The 23,876-nt window shown below is 52.5% G+C and overlaps 1 protein-coding gene and 1 long non-coding RNA gene across 2 annotated transcripts; one reads left to right on the top strand and one right to left on the bottom strand.

Annotated features, from left to right (window-relative positions):
• Positions 1-467: 467 nt before the first annotated feature.
• LOC134428966 (uncharacterized) lies at positions 468-5,920 on the bottom strand. The gene is made up of 3 exons (XR_010030510.1): positions 4,955-5,920; positions 1,244-1,882; positions 468-1,141 (listed from the first exon to the last, which is right to left on the bottom strand). It is a non-coding gene; the product is annotated as an uncharacterized LOC134428966 (long non-coding RNA).
• Positions 2,824-23,335, top strand: FAM20A (FAM20A golgi associated secretory pathway pseudokinase). The gene is given in 12 exon segments (XM_063176052.1): positions 2,824-2,953; positions 2,956-3,121; positions 10,306-10,490; positions 12,630-12,680; positions 13,785-13,863; positions 15,386-15,478; positions 17,136-17,251; positions 18,355-18,535; positions 19,064-19,173; positions 19,623-19,704; positions 19,828-19,887; positions 22,646-23,335. Coding segments are annotated over 12 exon segments (1,518 nt in total). The 3' UTR covers positions 22,911-23,335.
• The last annotated feature ends 541 nt before the right edge of the window (positions 23,336-23,876 follow it).

Here is a 23,876-nt window from a genome sequence, read left to right as displayed (position 1 = left end):
GCACCATCACACCACCATCATCACCATCACTGCCATCACCATCATCACCACCATCATCATCATCACCATCATCAGCACCATCACACTCCCACCATCACCATTATCATCACCACCATCATCACCACCACCATCATTATGATCACCGCCACCAGCATCACCACCACCATCACCACCACCATCACCGCCACCACCATCACCATTATCACACCACCACCATCACCATCATCACACCATCACCACCACCATCACCACCATCACCACCGTCACACTCCCATCATCACCACTATCATCACCACCATCACCACCACCATCACCACCACCATCACCACCACCATCACCACCACGACCATCACCACTATCACCACCACCACCATCACCATCATCACACCACAACCACCACCACCATCACCACCAGCACCATGCAGGGAGAAGATGTCCCTGCTGCTCTGAGTCCCAGCTGGAGCAGGAGCAGGAGCAGAGCTGCAGGATTGCTCCTGGCACGTCTGTGCCCTTGTCAGTGAAGCAGCAAATGCAGAACTTGGCTCCCCCAGCTGATCTTTTCCTCTCCTTTGTGATGCTGTGTAGCTGCCTTGGTGTTTAATCCTCCTAATTAAGGGCAGTGAGAAAGGGATAATTCTCACCTGCTCCCTTTTGCAAACATGACAATCTGCAGGGTGGGACCAGGCAGCTCTGCAGCATTTCAAGTTAAAAAGACAAAAAGCAGCAGACAGAGGCATTTACCTTTTGGCAAGCCAAAGGCATCTCTAAGGAAGATGGGTTTTAAATCCATACTGTGTGAAAGAATTTAAATTACATACTTAAAACTCCAAATATTGTAAGCTGTGTGTCTGGAAAAACAAGAGGAATATCCGTTGTTTATTAAAAAATGACTTTGAAAAGGCCCTGGCTGGCTCCTATCTGAAATACAAAGGAAGTATTTCTTACTCTGAGATGTCATCATACATTTATTTAAAGCTTTAATTACATGTTTTGGGACATCATCTACGCCTGAACATTTCTCCACTGCAGTTGTCTGGAAGAAGGAGCTTTTTTTTCCCCCCTGTCTTTAAATAGTAAATGAGGCAAATTATCTCATGGTAATTCCAAATGGTAATTTGGTTCCGCTGGAGCTGTCAGTGGCCTATCAAAATAGAAATTCCAGGTTAATTTTAGGAACACATCCACGCTTTCCAGAGGGCTGGGATGAGTTCTGCTGAGCCCTGGGGTGGGGAGTGATGCTCACCTGGAGCCCAGGGACCCAGGCTGAGCAGGAGGAGCCACAAGCCAAGGAAGCAGAACACGAGGAGATGCCCAGGAATGCGTGTGGGACAAGCTCCAGCAGGATCCCCCTGCTCCAACAGGACACTGGAATTATGGAACCATCACTCTGGCAATATGGAAACATCACTGTGGTGTTATGGAGCACCACTGAGTTGTTCTAAATAACACCAACAGCAATTTTGCATTGCAGCCAGCTGGGAGCTGGCAGTCCCAACTGCTTTGGGAAGGACTGGAGCACTTCAGTTTATTACAGATTAATGGGATTGATTTATTATTTTTTTGTTTCTTTTTAATTAGCCTCATTAAAAGCCAAACAATCTTCCAAACAAACAGGGGCACGGGCCCAGGCACTGCTGGTTCCTGGTGCCTTTGTCCAGAATTAGTGTTGCAAACCAGGGAAGATTTATTAATGGTTCCTGGGAGAGATTGGCAACGGGGAAACAGCTCAGGGAGGATTAGGAGCCAAGCAGGTATCAGCCAGTTTTTGGTGGAGTGTTTGTCACAAGTTGTTCTTTGAGTTTGAAGAGGGTGTCCTTCAACAGGCTGGTAGCCACAGAGCAGGGCTGGGGATTCATCTGGGTTTGCTGAATCCTGGGGCAATCTTTTAAAAAATAAGTTTTAAAAATAGAAGAAGAAGAAGAATCCTATTGTTAGTCCCAGGCTGTTGCTTGATTTTGGGTTTATGATGTCACTGTCTGGGGGAGCTGCCAGGTCACCTGGCCTTGGAGGGCTGAGGAGCAGGGTGTCCCCAGGCAGAGAGTGCAGCAGCACACACCCTCTGCTGTCCCCTAAGGCACCTGGCAGGGAGCTGACACACACATCCCCCTGTTTACATCCAGCTTCATGTCCTGGAAGCTCCCTCTCTGCTCCTGAAAGTTCTTTCTCTCCTCCTGAGAAGGATCAGCTCTGTGCTTTCCCATCCTGCAGACCCCAGCCCAGCACCTCTGAGCAGAGCCCCTGCCTGCCCCACACCTTTCCAGTACAGCACCCTAAAACTTCCCCTCTCAACACCTCACGTCTGGTCTGGAGCCTGAAGGGATCCAAGTGCAATCATTTCACCATTTTTGCCCCCAAAGGGCACAGAAGTGGGGCACAGCTGGTGTCCCCAAAACCCAAGCAGTGTGGGGAGCACATCCTCTCCTCCCACTGACGGAGGAGCCATCTGCCAAAGCTCTCCCGGGCCGATTTTCCGCTTTGGGGAGAGGGGCCGAGGTGCCCGAAGGGGCTGGCGGGGGCCGCGGCACCTGCGCGGGGGCTGCGCGGGGCGGGCGGGCAGAGCCCGGGGGCGCTCGGTTCGGTCCGCGCCGTGTCCGTGTCCGTGTCCGTGTCCGTGTCCGTGTGCGGGGGAGGCTCCCCGGCCGCCGCGCCCCCACCCCCCGCTCCCCTCGCCGGGCCCCGAGCGCCCTGCCCGGTCCCCGCCCCGAGGTGCCCGCACCCCCGGCTCCGCCGCTCGAGCTCCCCCGTGCGCTCTGCCCCGGGAGCCGCCACCGCCGTCCCCGTCCCCATCCCCGTGCCCGTCCCCGTGCCCAGCCCGCCCCGGCCATGCCGGGCCCGCGGCGGGACCGCCCGGCCGTGCTGCTGCTGCTCGGGGCGCTGCTGGCCGCCGATCTCTACTTCCACCTCTGGCCGCGGGCGCGCCGGGAGCTGGGCAGGGTGTCCCCGGGCTGCCCGTGCCCCCCGGGCCCCGCCGCGCCGCGCCCGCCGCTGCCCGCGCCGCCCCCGCGCTGCGCCGCCTCTTCGCCCACCCGCTGTACCGCGCCGCCCCGCCGGGCCCCGCCGAGCCGCTGCTGGGCGCCCGCGAAGCCCTGCGCTACTACCGGCGGAAGGCGGCTCGATGGAACAGTGTGCGTCCCGCAGCCGCGCCGCGCCCGCAGCCCGCGCACCCCGCACCCGCAGCGCCGCGATGCCCCCTGCACGGGTATCTCCTGGGCACCCCCTTCCCGGGCACCCCTTTCCTGGCTATTTCCTCGGCATCTCCTCCTTGCCCGGCACCCCCTTCCTGGGCATCTCCTCCTTGCCCGGCACCCCCTTCGGGTATCTCCGGGGCACCTCCTTGCCTGGCATCCCCTTTCCGGACATGTCCTGGGCACCTCCTTGCCCGGCACCCTTTCCTGGCTGTTTCCTGGGCATCCCTTTCTTGGCACTCCAGTGGCTGCTGGCACTCCTTTCCCCTTCCCTTCCCTTCCCTTCCCTTCCCTTCCCTTCCCTTCCCTTCCCTTCCCTTCCCTTCCCTTCCCTTCCCTTCCCTTCCCTTCCTTCCCAGGTACCTCCTGGGCACCCCGTTCCCCAGCACCCCTCCCGAATTTCCCCTGGCCACTCTTCTCCTGGGCACTCCCTTCCCGGACAATCCCTGTGCCCGCAGCTTCTGGGCACCCTCCTACCAGGCACCCCTTGCATGATCCCTCATTCCCTGGGTACCTCCTGGGCACCCCATTCTTGAGCACCACTGCACGGGCATCTCCTGGACCACCCCTTCCCGGGGTCTTCTGAGCGCCCCTGCATGGGCACCCCTTTGCCGGGTATCTCCTGGACACCCCTTTTCTGGGCACCCCTTGCATGGGGACACATTTCTCTGGCATCTCCTGGGCACCCCTTTTTTAGACCTCCTATGCACTGGGATCTCTTGAGCACCCCCTTCCCAGGCACCCTCTGTGAGTGCACTCCTGCATGGGCATCCCTGGGCATTCCCTTTCTGGGCACCCCCTTTCTGGGCACCCCTGCCCTGGCATCCCCTGGGCACACTCTGGCCAAGCACTCCCTGCATGGGCACCCCCTCTCTGCACACCCCCTCTCAGGTACCCCTCCCTTTCTGGGCAGCTCTCCTGGGTGTCCCTTGGGTGCCCCCTGGCATCCCCAGCCCAGCTTGCCCCCCCATGCTGGCTCTGTGCCCTCACCCCTCCAGCCTGGAGGTGTCTCCCAGCCTGCCCCACTGCCAGAGCCCAGAGAAAGCAGAGAAGGCACCCCCAGCTCAGAGCCCTCTCCTGCTGCCTCTGCCAGCCCAGCAAGGAGGAAACTCCCTTTGCTCCTGGGGTGGGACTGTCCCTGCCCTGCGGTCACTGCCTGGGGGGGCACAGTGACCTCAGTGCCAGCTCCAAGCGTTGATCATCTGTACCCTGATCTAACCCCCCTTCCACGAGCACACAGCACCCCAGAGCTGCTCCCTGCACCCCCAAAACTCCTCCACTCATGCACAAACCTGGATGGAGCAGAGCACAGAGCTCCTCATGGCATCGCCTCACCCACTGTCCCCTCTGTGGGACAGGACACCTGCAAGGGAGGGTGACAGCACGTGGGCACACCCCAGGGACCCCTGTGCTGGCACTGCCCAGGTTTGGTTTCCCCACTCCTCCCATCCCCTGGGGCTGCACAGGCAGGATCCCCAAGTGCTCTCTGCACCTCCATCCTGCTCCTCCTGCTCCTGTGGGGCTCTCCCGGTGCTGGTTCCACGTGAGATTTGCTGCAGGAGATGATGGGAAGCGATAATGGAAAGGAACAGAGAAACCTTCATGGCCTGACAGCACCAGGGTCTGGAGCCACCTCAGTGCTCAGCCAGGGCCACCCCTGTGAAGCTCTTCCCTGTCTCCAGTCTGGATCCTGTTGAATCCTTTGTCCCAGCGCTTGAAGAATCCATGGCTGGTGGGTTTGAGTACCCCTGGATGTGCCACAGACCCACCTTGGGTGCATCTTCTCAGAGCTGAGCACTGCCTGCTGAAGCAACCAGGATTTGGGTACCAAGGTGGATGTTTCCCCAGCAAAATCCCAGTGGGAACTGGGGATTTCAACCAAAGCAGCTCGCAGCTTGGTGGCACCATCAGAAACCCTGGGCACTTGCTGTAACCTCTGCTGCAGGAGAGGGAGAAGTCTGCACTCCCCAGTTTTATTCACCACGCTGTTAAAAGATGGAATTTGTTAAAAGATGGAATTTGTGCTGCACTTTGCCTCCTGCCCCAGGGTTTGGCTGTGCTGTGACTGGGAGGAACACTGTGGTGCCATTTGTCCTTGACTGACTTCACTCTGCACCTCCAGGAAGGGAAGAAGGCGCAGTATTGATTATTCCTCACTCTGAAATAAAATATTTGATGCTTATAAGTGGGTGAAACCTCCAGAGAGCACAGGCTGAGGTGACACAACTGCTCCTGCAAAAACCTGCCAACAACCACCAGCACTGCAAGTTGAACATGGAACAAGTGGCACTCACCAGAGATGATGGATTTTATAAAATTGTCCGTTTGCTGTGGGCACAGAGGAATTCCTGCCTCACCTGCAGAGCTGTGTCCTCTCTGATGTGGCCAGGGCAGGGTCCTGGTGGGACTCAGGAATCATCCATGGCTTTTTCTCCCACTGCATGGGTTCGACCAAGCTGCTGCTGAGGATTGAAGAGCAAAAGCTCCACAGCAGCTCCACGTGCAGAGCCAGCAGCAGAGACTCAGGGCTGGGTGTCCGTGGGATGCTCTCCTCACCACAACAGGATAAACAGCACATTTCTCACCAGCCCTGGACGTGGGTGTTGGCAGAGCAGCTTTGGGAGCAGCAGGACTCTGCCCTGAGAGGAACAAGCTGCAGTTTCACCCCGTTCCTCCAGCGCAGTGTCTGCCTTCATTTCTGCAGGCAGCTGGACATCAGCTGGAGCTCTGTCTGTCTGCTCTGTCCAGGGGCTCTGCCAGCTGGAGCAGCCCCAGCACATCCTGTTGGGACACCCATGGCTCCCCCACTGTCCTCCTCCAAGCCAGCCCTGTGTGCTCCCAGCACCTCGGGATGTAGAACCAGCTGGAGAGACCGATGGGGATGCATGATGGAAACAGAAAAACAACAAAACATCCACACCTCTTCAAAACCCCTCCAAAAAAATCCCCCAAAACTCCAGAGCTTATTTTTATCCCTGAAGGAGCAGCTTCCAAAGCCCAAACTCAGGATGCTGGTGGCCTGAGCAGCGTCACCCCACGCTGTGCCTCCCTCCCAGCCCAGCACAGAGCTGAAAGCCAGGGCAACCCCAGGCCTGTTCATAGCAGGGCAGAAATGAACCCTGGTTTTATTTCATTATGCCTTTTGCAGAGATCTGGCTTTTTCCAGGGAAATATTTCAGGAATCCTGAAGGAAGCAGGGAGAGCTGTGTTTTGGGTTGAAAGGCTGGGAGGGGACTGGCTTGGGCTGGGCAGGGCCCATGTGGATGCAGGGCTGGGAGCTGCCTCCCCTTGCATAACCACTGCATTTTTTTCCCCCTCAGTAATGCCTTGCTCACCCTGGGGGAACAGCAGGCAGGAGAGCAAATATGGAAAAATATTTGGGCAGCTTCCCTGGGGAAAAACCCTGAGTCACCGCTGTCCATGGCACTGGGGTTAATTGCCATCCCTGGCTGTGGCAGGGTTAATAGCTCATTTATTAATTAAGGCTTTATTAATGCCTCACAACTCGTTAAGGTTGTGCCTCACTTACCCACAGGAAGGGCAGCAGGCTGGGGGTCAGGGCATTTCTGCTGGAGCTGATGGCATTCCAGGGCATTTCCAGGTGCACAGGGAATTTTCTGCCTCCTGTGCAGAAGGAGCTGATGGCATTCCAGGGTCATTTCCACGTGCACAAGGAATTTTCTGTCTATTTTCTCTCTGAATTTTCTGTCATTCCAGGTGCCATTTTCCACGTGCACAGGGAATTTTCTGTCTATTTTCTCTCTGAATTTTCTGTCATTCCAGGGCCATTTCCAGGTGCACAAGGAATTTTCTGTCTATTTTCTCTCTGAATTTTCTGTCATTCCAGGGCCATTTCCACGTGCACAGGGAATTTTCTGTCTATTTTTTCTCTGAATTTTCTGTCATTCCAGGGCCATTTCCACGTGCACAGGGAATTTTCTGTCTATTTTCTCCCTGAATTTTCTGTCATTCCAGGGCCATTTCCAGGTGCACAGGGAATTTTCTGCCTCCTGAGCAAAGCCCTGGTCAGGGAGGGCAGTGCCCCAGCTCCCTCTGACCATGCACACGTGGATTTTTTCCATGCTGTGGCTGGCCCAGTGCAATGGAAAGACAAACAGACTGGGAGAGGGAACAGGCACATCCAACCTGTCTCTCCAGCTCCCAGAGGGCTCCCAGGACATCACTGTGTAGGAAATGAATTTGTGGGAAATCCTCAAAGCCCGACAGAAGGCTCACATAGTATATATGTGTATGTAAGCCTTGAGATAAGAAATGCTGACTTAAAAATTCTGTGGAATAAGACATTGTTGAGAGAAAAATAGAACTAAAAACAATTTTCAAAGGATGGTATTGATACATTATGTTATAAATGTTTTAAAGCTAACCATCTAAAATTACTCTTCAGAATTCTTACTACAATGTATTTTTCATACTTCTATTTTTCTACACTATCTATTTTTAGTTGCAAGGCTATCCTTTAAAACTTTATTTTTCTGTCTTACTCCATAATATTTCTAAGTCAACATTTCTTATCTCAAGGTTTACATCCACACACATACTATGCAAACCTTGTATCAAACTTTAAGAATTTTCTCCAAATCCATTTCCTACACCACTGGAACCCCTCTGGGAGGGTTCAAGCCCTGCTCACAGCCAGGTTACCCACCCTGCTCAGCCTGCTTGGATGGAGGAGGGTGATGGAAAACTGATGGAAAAATCCCAACCAAGCCCCAGCTGCTGGGCTGAGCAGGGAAATAAAGGAACCCCCAGGAGCCCTTTGCAGCCCCCAGTGGAAATTATGATAAATTATCAAGGATTATCATTCATTGGCTGATAAATGTCCTGGGGCATGGTCAGCCCTCACTGCTCAGGCTCTGGATGGGCTCTGCCTGGGATTGTGGCATTTCCCCTGTCCAGCCTTGGTTAATGTCCTACTCCTTATCAGCCCTGTTTGCTTTCCTGCATGGATCCTGGCACTTTCAGTGCAAACTGAGCTTCATTTTCCCTTTATCAGGACTGGCCGCTGCACACACGGTCTGGACACTGTTAATGAGAAACCAAACTCTGTCCTCTGCTTTCAGTGACCTTTCATTTCCACAGCCCCAGCCTTGGAGTCTCTGTCACTGCTGAGCAAGAAATGACAGAGATTCACTCCAAGGCTGGTTTGCAGAAGAGCATTTAATTTCAAAAATCCTCTCTTTTACAGACAGATTCAACACATTCTGCTTGATTGGCTCATTAACAAAAACATCTTTCTCACAAGCAGCCCTTGAGAGGAACAGAAAAGCAGAGTAGGAAGACACCACCTGCAGGTTGTTTATACCAACAAGTTATCATCGTTTTTCTAGAAATCCCTAAAAAAGCCTCACAAGGCCACTGTGAGAAAACAAAGCCCATTTTCTCTCTCTCTGTTGCATCCACGGGTCTCTAGGTTGAAGAAAATGCTGATTCAGTGGTTTTAGGTTATTCCTGAGCTTGAGAGGCTCCTTCAGCTCCACCTGCCAAAAAAGGGGGGGGAATTGAACCTTGATTTTTTAGAGATCATGGGCAGGATGCTGCCACATGGCCTCGTAGCATCCCTGCTCACTGTGAATTTGGTCACAGAGGCAATTTATAGCTTTCAGTGATTTTTTCCCCCCAAATTCTGGGAAAAAACCTCTCTCAGAGACTCTGACCATCTCGGCCATTTTTAAGCCCTGCTCACAGCCAGATTAACCACACTGCTCAGCCTGCTTGGGTGGAGAAATGATGGAAAAATCCCAACCAAGCCCCAGCTGCTGGGCTGAGCAGGGAAATAAAGAAACCCCCAGGAGCCCTTTGCAGCCCCCAGTGCCACTCCTTGGCTGATAAAGTTTGATAGAAGGGTGGCATGGTATGGATGTGTATGTAAACCTTGAGATAAGAAATGTTGATTTAGACATATTACGGAATAAGACAGACGTGACTGAGAGAAAAATTGAGCTAAGAAGAAGTTTTAAAGGATAGCCTTGCAAATAAAAGTAGATAGTTTAGAAAAATAGAAGTGTAAAAGATACATTGTGGTAAGGCTTGTGAAGAGTAATTTTAGATTATTAGCTTTAAAACATTTATGACATAGTGTATCAATACTATCCTTTGAAACTTGATTTTAGTGATTTTTTTCCCCAGCTTCAAGAAGGTCAGAGACTCTGACAGTCTCCTGCCTCAGTTTCCCCTTACCCACCCCATGCTCTGCTCCTGGCACCCTCCAGGCTCGGAGAAGGGAACTTTTCCACATCCCCATCCCTCTTCTCCTGCAGGAGACGCAAGCTGTACTGAGAGGAGCTGACCCTCTCCCTTAACCCCATCCCCATCCCTTTCTTGTAGGAGACACAGGCTGTACCAGGAGGAGCTGAACCTGATCCTTTTCCACATCCTCATTCCCCATATCTCCTCTCTTGAAGGAGACACAAGCTGCTCCCACTTCCACATCCCCATCCCCAGAATGTCTCTCTTGCAGGAGGCACAAGCTGTACCAGGGGGAGCTGAACCTCACCCTTTTCCACATCCTCATCTCCATCCCTCCTCTCTTGCAGGAGGCACAAGCTGTACTGAGAGGAGCTGAACTTCCACATTCTCATCCCCATCCCTATCTCTCCTCTCTTGCAGGAGACACAAACCGCACCGGGAGAAGCTGAAACTCTCCCTTTTCCACATCCTCATCCTCATCCCTCCTCTCTGTGTCTTGCAGGAGGCACAAACTGTACCAGGAGGAGCTGAAACTCTCCCATTTCCACATCCCCATCCCTCCTCTCTTGCAGGAGACACGAGCTGTACCAGGAGCAGCTGAACCTCTCCCTTATCCTCATCCCCATAATGTCTCTGTTGCAGGAGGCACAAGGAGGATGCTGAACCTCTCCCATTTCCACATCCCCATCTTTCCTCTCTTGCAGGAGAGACAAGCTGTACCAAGAGAAGCTGAATCTCTCCCGTTTCCTCATCTCTCCTCTCTCTCTCCCTTGCAGGAGACACAAGCTGTACCAAGAGAAGCTGAACCTCTCCCTTTTCCCCATCTCTCCTCTCTCTCCCTTGCAGGACACACGAGCTGTACCAGGAGCAGCTGCACCTCTCCCTTATCCTCATGCCCGTAATGTCTCTGTTGCAGGAGGCACAAGCTGTACCGGCAGGAGCTGAACCTGACCCTGCCAGCCCCTCTCCCCCTGCGTGCCGAGGCCGCCTGGCTGCAGTTCCAGCTGGGCATCAGCCGGGACGGGCTCTACCCGCGCTCCAGCGCTGCCGTCAGCCGCCTGCTGCGGGACCTGCGCCACCTGCCCACCGTCAGCGCCGGTGAGACACGGGCATGGGCACGGGCATGGGCACGGGCACGGGCACGGGCACGGGCACAGGGATGGGCATGGGCACGGGGATGGGCACGGGCACGGGCATGGGCACGGGCACGGGCACGGGCACGGGCACAGGGATGGGCATGGGCACGGGGATGGGCACGGGCATGGGCATGGGCACGGGCACGGGCACGGGCATGGGCATGGGCATGGGGATGGGCACGGGCATGGGGATGGGCACAGGCACGGGCACGGGCACAGGGATGGGCATGGGCACGGGCATGGGCACGGGCATGGGGATGGGCACAGGCACGGGCACAGGGATGGGCACGGGCATGGGGATGGGCACGGGCACGGGCACGGGCATGGGCATGGGCATGGGCATGGGCACGGGCACAGGCATGGGCATGGGCACGGGCATGGGCACGGGCATGGGCACGGGCATGGGCATGGGCACGGGCACGGGCACGGGCATGGGCACGGGCATGGGCACGGGCATGGGCATGGGCATGGGCATGGGCACGGGCACGGGCATGGGCATGGGCATGGGCATGGGCACGGGCATGGGCATGGGCATGGGCACGGGCACGGGCATGGGCACGGGCATGGGCACGGGCATGGGCACGGGCATGGGCATGGGCACGGGCACGGGCACGGGCATGGGCATGGGCATGGGCACGGGCACGGGCATGGGCATGGGCATGGGCATGGGCACGGGCATGGGCACGGGCATGGGCATGGGCATGGGCACGGGCACGGGCATGGGCACAGGCACGGGCATGGGGATGGGCACGGGCACGGGCACGGGCACGGGCTCCTTGGAGCCTGCCAGGGGGGATGGCAAACAGCTTTAAACTCATGGAAATTTTAGGGAGATAGAAAGAAAGCTAATGCCAGGATTAGTAGGACCTGGGGTGTGACGGTGTTCACAGGGGTCCGAGGGTGAGGGAAGAGACGAGGATCTGACTCCATGTTTCAGAAGGCTTGATTTATTATTTTATGATATATATTATATTGAAACTATACTAAAAGAATAGAAGAAAGGATTTCAGCAGAAGGCTGGCTAAGAATAGAAAACGGAGGAATGATAACAAAAGCTTGTGTCTCAGACTCTCTGTCTGAGCCAGCTGTGATTGGCCATTAATTAGAAACAACCAACATGGGCCAATCACAGATGCACCTGTTGCATTACACAGCAGCAGATAATCAATGTTTGCATTTTGTTCCTGAGGCCTCTCAGCTTCTCAGGAGGAAAATCCTAAGGAAAGGATTTTTCCTAAAAGATGTCTGTGACTCTTGGGAAATGTTAAAAGTAGGCTCTGGGAAGTGTTAGGTCTTGTGTTTGCCAGATCATGTGAAATTGCACCTGTGTAGTCAGTATATGATAAATGATATAATTGTTAGATGTGATGATTGTTTAGTAATTAGATATAATTATTGTTTAATCATTAGAAGAATCATGAGAAACTGTGTTCAAGTGTTAGAGGGGGGATCACCAGAAACCCATGCTTGAATGAAATCAATGTGTAAAATAGAACAATGTAAGTTTAATAATTAATAATTAAAGATTATCTAGTGACATATTAGGAAGTTCTAAGCTTAATAATGGAGCTCTGTGTGTTGTGTTTTAAGGCTTACAAGCAGGTATTGTATTTGAAATAAGCAAGCATTGTTTAACCAAAGGTGCATGTGCTTATGGTGGTTGGATAGAACTACTGTCAGTGTGCTTTTGCTTTGTGTGATTGGTCAAAAACCTTTTAAAGTGAGTTGTAACATTGAGTACACGATGTGAGCTGGTGGCATCTTCCCATTGCCATAACCATGTAATGAGAATGATGCTGGAAAATCAAACAGCTCAAGGCTGTTCCCAGCAGTCCCATCCCATTGGGGATTTGTACAGAGCCCCCAGGCAGTGATGTGTCAGGACTGTGGGCTGACAGTCATGAGATTCGTGCATTTGTATGCAGTTGAGTGCTTGGCAGATTGAGTTTAGATGTAATGTAACACAACGTAATATAATATAGAATAATAAAGTAATTAATTAGCCTTAAGTGATAAGGTGGAGTCAGGTGCATCATTCTCTCCCCTCGCTGGGGATGCCTGTGGGTGCTGGTGGGGTCTCACTGCTGCTCCCGCCCTGCAGACTACAGCCAGGATGAGAAGGCCCTGCTGGGAGCCTGTGACTGCAGCCAGGGTGAGTGTGGCCCCTGGGGTCCCCATGTCCCATCCCCAGTGCTCCATCCCCAGCTGGGCCAGGGGAACGCCAAGCCAGGCTCTGCTCCCTCCCATTAACCCAGCACAGGCTGGGATCACACAGCATGGCATTATTCCGGTTTAAAAAGCCTCTGAAATGATGGAGCCCACCCCAAGGGCCATGTCCAGGCTTTTTTCAACGCCCAGGGGTGATGATTGCACCACTTCCATGAGCAGCCTGTCCAATGTGGGTGTCAGGACACCAGGACAGCACTGGTTTCTGCTGGAGAGGGAGGGAAAAGTCCCCAAGGGGATGTGACAGAGGGGCTGCAGGGAAATCTGCTCCGTGGCACACAGGGGAGAGGAAAATAAATGGGAAGAGAGAGAGGGGGGAGTTGCTGTAAGGAGTGAGGGGATGCACTCATGGGGCAAGAAAGCTGGCTTATGCTGGGGAGGTCACTGGGGTGTTTACAGGCAGTTAACACCCCATTTCCCAGTAATTAACACCCAATTTCCCAGCAATTAACACCCCATTTCCCAGTAGTTAACGCCCCATTTCCTGGCAGTTATCATCCCCTTTCCTAAGTGTTAACACCCCATTTTCCAGGAGTTAACACCCCATCTCCAAAAGTTAACACCCCCTTTCCAGGAGTTAAGATCCCCTTTCCAGACAGTTATCATCCCATTTCCCAAGAGTTAACATCACATTTCCAGGAGTTAACACCCCGTTTCCCAAAATTTAACACCCTCTTTCCCAGGAGTTAACACCCCATTTTCCACCGGTTAGCCCCCCATTTCCAGGAGTTATCATCCCATTTCCCAGGAGTTAGTACCCCCTTTCCAGGCAGTTATCATTCCATTTCCCAAGAGTTAACATCCCATTTCTGGGAGTAAACACCCCATTTCCAGGAGTTATCACCCCCTTTCCCAAAAGTTAACCCCCCATTTTCCAGCAGCTAACCCCCCATTTCCATGAGCTAACCCCCCATTTCCCAGGATTTAACCCCCATTTCCATGAGCTAACACCCCATTTCCCAGGAGCTAAGACCCCATTCCCGGGATTTAACCCCCATTTCCATGAGCTAACACCCCTTTCCTCCCCAAGTGGTGAAGCCCAGCGGTGTGCACCTGAAGCTGGTCCTCAGGTTCCAGGATTTTGGGAAAGCCATGTTCAAGCCCATGAGGTAAGGGCAGCAGAGCCCCCTGAGCCCCTGCAGGGCGGGCTGGGACCCTCCTTGGCATGGGAAGGTCCCAGCCACCCCTTCCCTCTCTGCCCTCCCTACCCGGGGAGTGAAATGTTCCATTATTTTCCATTTTTCTTGGCTGCTCACACCCCCCCAGGAGCACACTTGGGTAAACACCAGTGCTCCCACCCTGCTGTTGGTGTTGGAGATGTCTCAGTTTTGGGTGCCAGGTGCAGAAGGACCTTGGGCCACTTGTTCTCCTGATATCCTTGCCATGAGGGACTGCTCTTCCTCATCAGACTTTGCTTTTCCTTGGATTCCCCAGAGTGTTTCCAAGAAGCAGCCATCAAACAGGGGGTTTAAATTGCTGCTGCTTTATTTGCAGCCCCTTGGGACTCTTCACATCAATTCCCTCTCGCTTTAGTGTCCATGTGTGACAGAGCAGCTGGGATGATAAATCCTCACCCAGGAGGAGCCAGCTCCTCTCCCCTGGGTTTCCATCCACCTCTGCCCAGTGTCCACCAGGTCCTGGAGGGGAAGGAGAGCATTCATAGCCTAAGGGATTTCCTGTATCCTGTCCCCTTTCCCAGGAATTAACATCCCATTTCCCAAGAGTTATCATCCCATTCCCCAGGAATTAACATCCCATTTCCAGGAATTAACGCCCCCTTTCCCAGGAGTTAACATCCCAAGAGTTAACACTCCCTATTTCCAGGAGTTACCACCCCATTTCCCAGGAGTTAACTTCCCATTTTCCAAGGAGTTAAAGCTGAGCATCAAATTCCCGTGCTGCACTTACCGGGGCATGTTGTGCCAGCCAGAAAATGGAATTAAATGGAGCTCCCACCTCAGGGATAGGGGAGCATCAGCCCTGAGCCCTCCTCTGTCTCCAGAGGGATGTGACAAAAACCTCCTGAAGCTTCATCCTAGGGGGGTCTAAGCCTGTGTCCTGTCCCCTTTCCCAGGAGTTAACATCCCATTTCCCAGGAATTAACATCCCATTTCCAGCAGTTAACGCCCCATTTCCGAGGAGTTAAAACTCCATTTCTCAAGAGTAAACACCCCATTTCCAGGACTTAACATCCCAAGAGTTAACACTCCCTATTTCCAGGAGTTAACATCCCATTTCCCAGGAGTTACCACCCCATTTCCAGGAGTTAACACCCCCTTTCCCAAGAGTTAACACCCCTTTTCCCACTGCGTGCCAGCCACACAATGGAATTAAATGGAGCTCCCACCTCAGGGATAGGAGAGCATCAGCCCTGAGCCCTCCTCTGTCTCCATGAGGATGTGACAAAAACCTCCTGAAACTTCATCCTAGGGGGGGTCTAAGCTCTTGCTGGAGCAGATTTAAGCCCCAGCCAGCTCTTCTGCCTCCCCCAAGGTGCAGGTGCTGCTCCCTGGCTCCAGCTGGGCACGGAGCCCTTGGCTCTGACCCTGTCCCCATTGTGGCCCCCCAGCTGTCCCTGTGCCACCCCTCGGTGTCCCGGCTGCCCAGGGCTCACCCCCTGCTTCCTCCCAGGCAGAAACGTGAGGAGGAGACTCCTGAGGATTTCTTCTACTTCGTGGATTTCCAGCGGCACAACGCGGAGATCGCTGCCTTCCACCTGGACAGGTAGGGCTGGCACTGCCCTGGCACTGCCCTGGCACTGCCCTGCTGCTCTTCTGGCCACCAGGGTCTGGGGGAAGACCTGCAGGGCTCGGGGAAAGGAAATTTCCAGGAAATTTCAAGAAAAGGAAAGGAAGCTCCAGGAAATTTCCAGGAAAGGAAAGGAAATTTCAAGAAAATTTCAAGGACATGAAATTTCCAGGAAAGGAAATTTCAAGGAAATTTCAAGGAAAGGAAAGGAAATTCCAGGGAAAGGAAATTTCAAGGAAATTTCAAGGAAAGGAAATGGAAAGGAAAGGAAATTTAAAGAAAAGGAAATTTAAAGGAAATTTCAGGGAAAGAGGAAAGGGAAAGGGGGAAAGAAAAAGGGGAAAGGAAAAGGGGAAAAGTAAAGAGAAAGGAAAAAGGAAAAGGAAAGGGGAAAGGAATCCTCCAGTAGATCCTCCTGGCTCTCATCTGACACCCCAGAGCCAGCTTTGCCTTGGCCATTGCATGGGAGCAGGTGCAGTCCAGGTGGGAACAGGTCAGATTCTCCCCTGGCTGTCACACATTGTCCCTGCCCTGCATCCAGGTGCCAATCTGAGCTCTGGGCACAGCTTGGGTGCCCTGCTGGTGGGGGAGGCACACACTCCATCAGCAATCAAAGGTGTGCTTTGGGTTGATAAACTGCAGCAATGCAGTATTGAGCCCTCAGATAATGAGCAATTGACCTGGCACCTCTTCCCAGCAGAGTGTGTGTTTAATAAAATCAAAAATACCCTTCTGAAAAGATGAGGGCAGCAGCCTTTCCCTCCTCTGAACACCAGATCTCTGATGGTCAGGGTGGGTGGGGATCTCCAGTTTCCCTAGGATAAGCAGGACTAAATTAAGTCCTGCAGCTCAGACTCAGAGAAAGGGAACAAAGGGAGCTGAATTCCCTTCCCAGTTCTGTCCCAACATCCTCTCAGTGACTCTGCTTGACTCAGCCACCACCACCTCGCCCCTGCAGCTCCACTGCCACAAAAATGAGGCCAGACTGCTTTTCTGAAGTGCTTTGTGGTTTTCAGAGCTGAAAGATGCTGGATAAAAGCAAACATTTTCTTCTCTCTGAACATTGCTCAATAAGTAGCAGGCTAAATCCTGTTCTGTGCCCAATTCCCAGGAGCAGGGGGCATTACCCAAGGAGCCAAGCAGAGCCAGCTCTCCCCATTTACTGACTCAGCAATCAGCAGCAGCTTCCCATTGACTGCCAGGAATGCTTTCCTGCCCCAGGCCCTGAGGTTTTTAAGAATATTTTTGAGGAATGAGCTGGGCATGAGAGCCTCTGGAGGAGGGGGTGCCTCCTCAGCCACGTTGTACCAGGATCAACCTCTTTTCTCCATATCAAACCAACATTGTAGAGGGGCCTGAAGGGCTGCTCTGCCCCTGTTTGTGTGCAAAGGGTGGGGAGAAACCAAGGCAACGTTAGGGAAAGAGACAGGAATGCTGGAGAACATCCAGCTTGTTCCAGACAGCAGCTATTAAAATACCAAAATCTAAACAGAGCCACATTACATTTTGGCCCAGAGGGGTTTTTGCTGGAAAGAGTCTGGGTGCAGGGATCCAAAGGCTCCTGCTGGAAGGGGCAGGGGCAGCACCTGCCACCCCAGTGTGCAGCAGCAGCATCCCTGTGCCCTCTGTGCAGGATCCTGGACTTCAGGAGGGTGCCACCCACCGTGGGGAGGCTGATCAACGTCACCAAGGAGATCCTGGAGGTCACCAAGAACGAGGTCCTGCAGAGCGTCTTCTTCGTGTCACCAGGTGGGCAGGGGCTGGCTCAGGATGGGGCAAATCATGGCCCCAGTTGTCTCTAAGGTCCCTTCACAGCTGACCCAAACCTGTGGTGTTCCACGGTGGGAGGAAGGGACTGCAGGAAAAAGGGGATGCAGGACTCATGCTGTGGTGCAGAAATGAAATTCTTGGGCTAAATGTGCACAAAAACATGGTTACTGCAGAGGTTCCCTCCAGCTGGAATCACCTACCAGATCTTCTCATTTGGCCTTTTTTTCTCAACCTTTCCCTTAGCCCAGGAACCCAATCTGTCATTTGGCAGCTTGACATCTATGCCATGGATGCTTTGGGGTTTTCCTTCTTTTTTCTTGGATTCCCCAGAGTATTTCCATGAAACAGCCATCAAACGGGGGGCTCTAAACTGCTCTGCACTCATTTGCACCCCCTTGGGCCTCTTCCCATCTGTTCCCCCTCACTCCATCCCTCCCACAAGAAATAATCACTGTCCCACAGTGGGGAAATGTGGCAGCAGTTCTGTGGGCACAGAGAGAAACACAATTTTCCCAGGATTTTCCTGGGGAATGCTGTGAGAATGCTCAGAGAAGGAATTAAAACAGTTCTTATCTTCACTTGCTGCACCTGTTGTTGTGAACACGTGGAATGTGTTATGGAGATTATGCCTACAATCCCCAGATTCTATCCAGGCAGGAATGCTTGGCTGGTGTTCCAGAATCTCCAGATTCTATCCAGGTAGGAATGCTTGGCTGGTGTTCCAGAATCTCCAGATTATATCCAGGTAGGAATGCTTGGCTGGTGTTCCAGAATCTCCAGATTATATCCAGGTAGGAATGCTTGGCTCCTCCCTCTGGGCTCACATCTCCCAGTGGGATGCTGCAGTTCTTATCAGCTGTGCAGTGACATTCAATAGCTGTTATCAGCAGATGTTCTCCTCCCCAGAGGGAAGAATGATTGTGGAAGAGATAAGGAAAACTGCCCACTGAACAGAAAACAACTGCCATAGAATAGAATAGAATAGAATAGAATAGAATAGAATAGAATAGAATAGAATAGAACAGAACAGAACACACCTTGCCTCACAATCTGGCTCACCCTGTTTTCTGCTCTCCTCCCAGCCAGCAACGTCTGCTTCTTCGCCAAGTGCCCGTACATGTGCAAGACGGAGTACGCCGTGTGTGGGAGCCCCCATCTCCTGGAGGGCTCCCTCTCTGCCTTCCTGCCCTCCCTCAACCTGGCCCCCCGCCTCTCCATCCCCAACCCCTGGATCCGCTCCTACTCCTTCGAGGGAAAAGAGGAGTAAGTGGGTAAATGAGGCTGCTCCCCACATCTGCACTGCAGGGCATGGACACACAGACAGAGCTGCAGACATAACCCAGGCCAAGGTTCAGGGAGCCCATAATTAGTGTAATAATTAGTGTAATAACCCTTAAGGCCGTTTGCTGTGAGAAGATCAGAGAAAAGAATGAGAAACAATTCTTGTGAGCATGTAGAATGTGTTACGGAGATTTGTTTACCAAAGGGTGGTTTCTTAATTAGCCAATGGTGATGGTGTTTTAAGTAAAGGACCAGTCAAATACAGCCATGAAAAACATCCACTGTCACATCAGGAGATGCTGTCCAATGGATCAAACCCTTCCAGAAAATTCTAACAACCTTCCCCACATTTGCTGCTCCATTGGCTGTGTTTCAATTCCAGCCTCCTGCATGCACCAGGGGAGATTTATTTCCTCCTCCTGTACATCTTCACATGGAAGATGGGTTTGGGGTATTTTTGGGATGTGGTAGAAGCAGCTGAGGGCGTCTGCTTTTCTCCATCTCCTGCAGGTGGGAAGTGAATCCACACTACTGCAACACAGTGAGGGAGATCTACCCCTACAGCAACAGCAACCGGCTGCTCAACATCGTGGACATGGCCATATTTGACTTCTTGATAGGTAATGATGGAGGGAAAGGAGCTCCTTTCCTTCCCTTTTTTCTTTCCTTTCCTTTTTCCTTTCCTTTTTCCTTTCCTTTTTCCTTTCCTTGAAATTTCCTTTCCATTTCCTTTCCTTGAAATTTCCTTTCCATTTCCTTTCCTTGAAATTTCCTTTCCTTGAAATTTCCTTGAAATTTCCTTTCCTTGAAATTTCCTTTCCTGGAAATTTCCTGGAAATTTCCTAGAAATTTCCTTTTGTTTTTTAGAGGGGCTGCTGTCTCCCCACAGCCCCTCCAATGTGAGGGCACAGGGGAGCCCCCAGACCCACCCCAACAAAGGTAAAGCAGCACCTTGGGCACTTCCAGCCTTGCAACAAACACTCCGTGCAGATCTGAAAGAAACCTTGGGATAATTCAGTCAATTCCCTGGAAGGAAGGCAAGCTGTGTCCCTCTGTGTGGCCTTTGCAGGGAACATGGACAGGCACCACTACGAGATGTTCACCAAGTTTGGGGACGATGGCTTCCTCCTGCACCTGGACAACGCCAGAGGGTGAGGCAGCAGGGGGACGTGGGGGGGAGGAGGAGGAGGAGGAGGAGGAGGAGGAGGAGGAGGAGGAGGAGGAGGAGGAGGAGGAGGAGGAGGGCAGGCTCTGAACTCTGCTTCACCCCCCAGGTTTGGACGGCATTCCCACGATGAACTCTCCATCCTGGCCCCGCTCTCCCAGTGCTGTGTGTAAGTTCCAGCTGCAGGAGCATGGCAATCACGAGTGGAAAAACGTCCACTGCCACACCAGGAGATGCTGTCCAATGGATCAAACCCTTCCAGAAAGTTCCAACAGCCTTTCCCAGCCCATCAGCACGAGGAGCTTCCAGGAGGCGCAGAAATCTCCATCCAAAATCCTGGTGGAGCTTTGATGCACTTCTTCAAGCTTCCTCTTCTCGTGGCATGAAGGAGAAGCTCATGATTTTAACCCTTTGTTCCCCCTTCATTAATGCACATAAATCAGCAGCTGCAAGTTAAATTTAAGAGGTAGAAGCAGCTGCTGTTTCCTAGGGTTTGTCTTCAGGAGATGTGGAGCCTTTTTCCTTGCTCTCCCTGCTCCTTCTCCCCCTCAGGGTGGTAACTGCACTCTCCCCACACACCTTTAGTTTCAAGAGCTGTTATTTGCACTCAGCAAGTATTTTAATTTCTAATTGCAGGCTCGCAGGGAATCCTTCTCTTGAAATTTTGTGCAGCTTGAAATTAACTCTGCCTCTTAATTTGGCCTTCCTACCATAATATCCACAGGTCACAGCATTCCTATTCTTCCAGATCCACCTCCCAGAAACTCCTCTTAATTTAATAATTGTAAAAGGCAGGACTTGAACACCTTGTCATAAGCAAACAAGGGCCAGGAATGGCATAAAAACAACTTGTGCTACATGAAAGAGACACACAAACCCTCATTTCCCACAAGGGCTGATCCATTTGGAGTGGGAGAGCATCTGAAACCACTTGGGAAGGAAAGGAAGAGGTTTTGCTTAAGTAAGCACACGGAGGCCACAAATTTCAGGTGCCCTGACCAACAACCTGGACTCAGCCCACCAAGTTCCTCCTTGCTCTGACACCAAGTGGAGCCGTGAGAGCAGGGAAGCTCCTCCAGCCACTCCAACCGGGAGCACAGGGATGCTGGGAAGAGGCTGTTAAACACATTCCCAGCCGAGTTCTGCTCCAAGCCTGGCTTCCAGCAGATTTGAGTCTGTTTTGTCTGCCTCTCCCAGCTCCCAGCCTGTCCCACGCGTTGAGGCCTGCAGTCTCCTCTCCCAGACCACGAGTGGCACAAATACAGCCATGCCATGAAAGCCCTTTCCTGGAAGCATCCAAACCTTCCTGGAGGCACAGCCAGGCCTGAAGCAGCCCCAGGCAGGCTGCTGGAGTCCCTGGAAGGCTCGGAGTGAAAGGTTCAGCAGTCCAGCCCGGGCACAGGGTCACAGCCCCCGCGGGAGCAGAGCGGCAGCGCTTCCATCGCAGCCCTGTCTGTGCTGTGCTCTGTTTGTTTGTTGTGTAACTGTTCCAGCGCTCCATCAGCTGCTCCCCACGGGTCACAGCAGCCCTCTCTCCACCTCCAAGCACTGCTGGGACCAGAGCAAACACAGCTGGTGTTTACCCACAGCAGCTCCCGGGCCGAAGGACAGCGCACAGATCCTCGTTCACATCTGCTCTGGGCACAGCTTCCCCTGGCAGCAGCAGCAGCAGCACCTCACAGCTGGGCTTCAGAGCTTCCTTGTCAGCCCTCACACTTGATCAATTGATTATTTTAGGTTTTTCAGGGATATTAATGTGGGAAGGTGATGTCTGGCCCTGTGGCAGCAGCAATCCTCCTCCCCTTGTGCCGCTGCCCACGCACACCTCGTTCCACACACATTCCTGATTTAGATTGGATATTAGGAAAAGTTTTTCCTGGAAAGGGTAGTAAAACATACTAGTAGGGTAGTGAAACATTGGCACAGGCTGCTCAGGGAAATCATGGAGTCACCACCCCTGGAATTCTTCAGGTGATGTGTGGATGTGGCACTTGGGGTTTGATGGTGCTGGGACAGCAGCTGGGCTGGATGACCCTAAAGGTCCTTTCCAACCTTAGTGATTGTCCCCAGCACCTGGAACAGCTTTCCCAAACAGCACATGGCCTGTTGGAGCTGCAGAGATTCAGATCAACCTTCCCAATGGATGCCCTGGATTAACAACAGCCTAAAAATACAAATTCTTGAGCTGCCTAAAATGGATCTGACTTCACCTTTTTCCACCTGAAAATTCTGACTGGGCTGAATCCAAATGGTTCCATAAATATGGAGCACTTTGTTTCCAAGATTCAAAGGGCAATAACTACAGCCACTGATTTATTTCAGTATTATACATGCTGAAGTCAACACATTTCTGCTGAGGATTAAACAAATGATTTCAGAACACTTCATTTCATGCCCAGAAGCATTCCAAGACTGCAGCTTTTCATCCCATTTTCTGTCAAAGCAAATCACATTTGAACCTCAGTGCCCCCTAAGGTGAAAAGTCACAGTCACATCAGTTCCAGGAAATATTCCCTTTGTGCTCAGAGTTTTGACAGAAGATATTTTCTCATTCATGTCTTTTCATTTACCTCCCCCTCTGCTCCCATCTCATCAATGTCATCCTTGGGGAGGTGGCACCACCCTGCAGGAACCTGGGGAACTGGGTCATCTCTGACTCACTCACTACTGACAACTTCACTCATATTTTTCCTCTCTGCTGACAGAAATTTGCAGTACAAATACTCTGGGAAAACAAAGGGAGAATAAAGGTTTCTGCAAAAAAAAAAAAAAAAAACAAAAAAAACATTATCTTCCAAAATTAAAATTACAGAACTTCTATTCTAAAATTCTTTAAATTCCTTCCCCCGTCCCTGCCCTGCTGCTGTCAAGGAGCTCAGCTGCTCTTGCTGGGAGGCATTAAATCGTTGATTTTATTTTTTTTCCAGAATAAAGAGATCGACGTGGCTGCGCCTGCAGCTCCTGGCGGAGCCCGAGTACCGGCTGAGCGAGGTGATGAGGGAATCCCTCCTGCAGGACCCCCTGGCCCCCGTGCTCACCGAGCCCCACCTGCTGGCCCTGGACAGGCGCCTCCAGCTCGTCCTGGGTGCCGTGGGGCAGTGCATCGACACCTTTGGAGAGGCCACGGTGGTGGCCAACGACACCGCGCAGCCCCAGAGCCCCGCGGTGCACAGAGCCAAGCTGGACACTTAGAGCCAGGAGAGCCCTGCCCGGCAAGGGGCAGCTCCAGCACGGCTCATTTCCACCCACAGACGCTCACAGAGACCCGGAGGGGAAATGTCAGATCAAGAGTCACAGCAGGCTCCTCTGCTCGTGTTCACTCGGAGCTCCTGTGCTCAGGCAGCGGCTGTGGCTGCAGCAGATCTCTGCACACCTTTGGAGATTCTCTCCCAAATTTGCCCTAAACCAGGACAAAATTTGGCACCCAACGTGGGGTCCCTCCAGTAAGAAAACACAGCTCTGGGGTGGAAAAGCTGTGGTCTCCAGGTCTGGAGTTGGCCCTGCCCTTGGGGGCCTGAAGGAACACCTGACCTTGGTGTGCTCCACCTCCACAGGGGCTTGAGAAGGACATGGACTCGACCTGAGGGTGAGGGTTGAATAAAGAGATGCCAAGAACATTTTCCTCTTAGTCAGTCTTTGTTCTGTGGTCAGGAGTGTATATTTGAGATATACCTGCCCCTGGCACAAGAGAGGGCATGGGTCCATTCTGACTCTGTCAGTGTTGTTTTGGTTTACTGCATTGTTCATTTCATCCTGGTCAGACCAGAGGGCTTTGTGAGAAACACAGTAAAGGTCAGAATTTCAGAAAGCTGTGACAGCAGGCTCAGAAACAGAAAGAGCAGAGAACTCAGAGCTGGCTGCAGCTGCAGAGTCCGAAAGTAGAAAAGTTACAACAGTACAGCAAGCAAGGACATGAAACAATGGTTTGAGTTTTAGGCTCGGCTAAGTTAGACATTAAGGCACTAGACATGCTCAGTGTCAGGAGCAGTGTCACCCCAGCCCACACCGACCTGTGCAGGTCTCACTGAAACCACTTCCCTGCCCTGCCTGAAGGGCCAGTCTGGATACAGAACACAGGCAGGTCTGTGCTGCCTTAGATCCCAAGGGAAAAAACTCAAACTAAAAAAACCATGCTGAAAATCAAACCACTCTGAGACA

This window comes from Melospiza melodia, chromosome 24, assembly GCF_035770615.1.
Source record: "Melospiza melodia melodia isolate bMelMel2 chromosome 24, bMelMel2.pri, whole genome shotgun sequence".
Taxonomy (NCBI): Eukaryota; Metazoa; Chordata; class Aves; order Passeriformes; family Passerellidae; genus Melospiza; species Melospiza melodia.
Note: the sequence above shows the minus strand (reverse complement) of the source record. Positions and strands in the feature narration are given on the sequence as shown.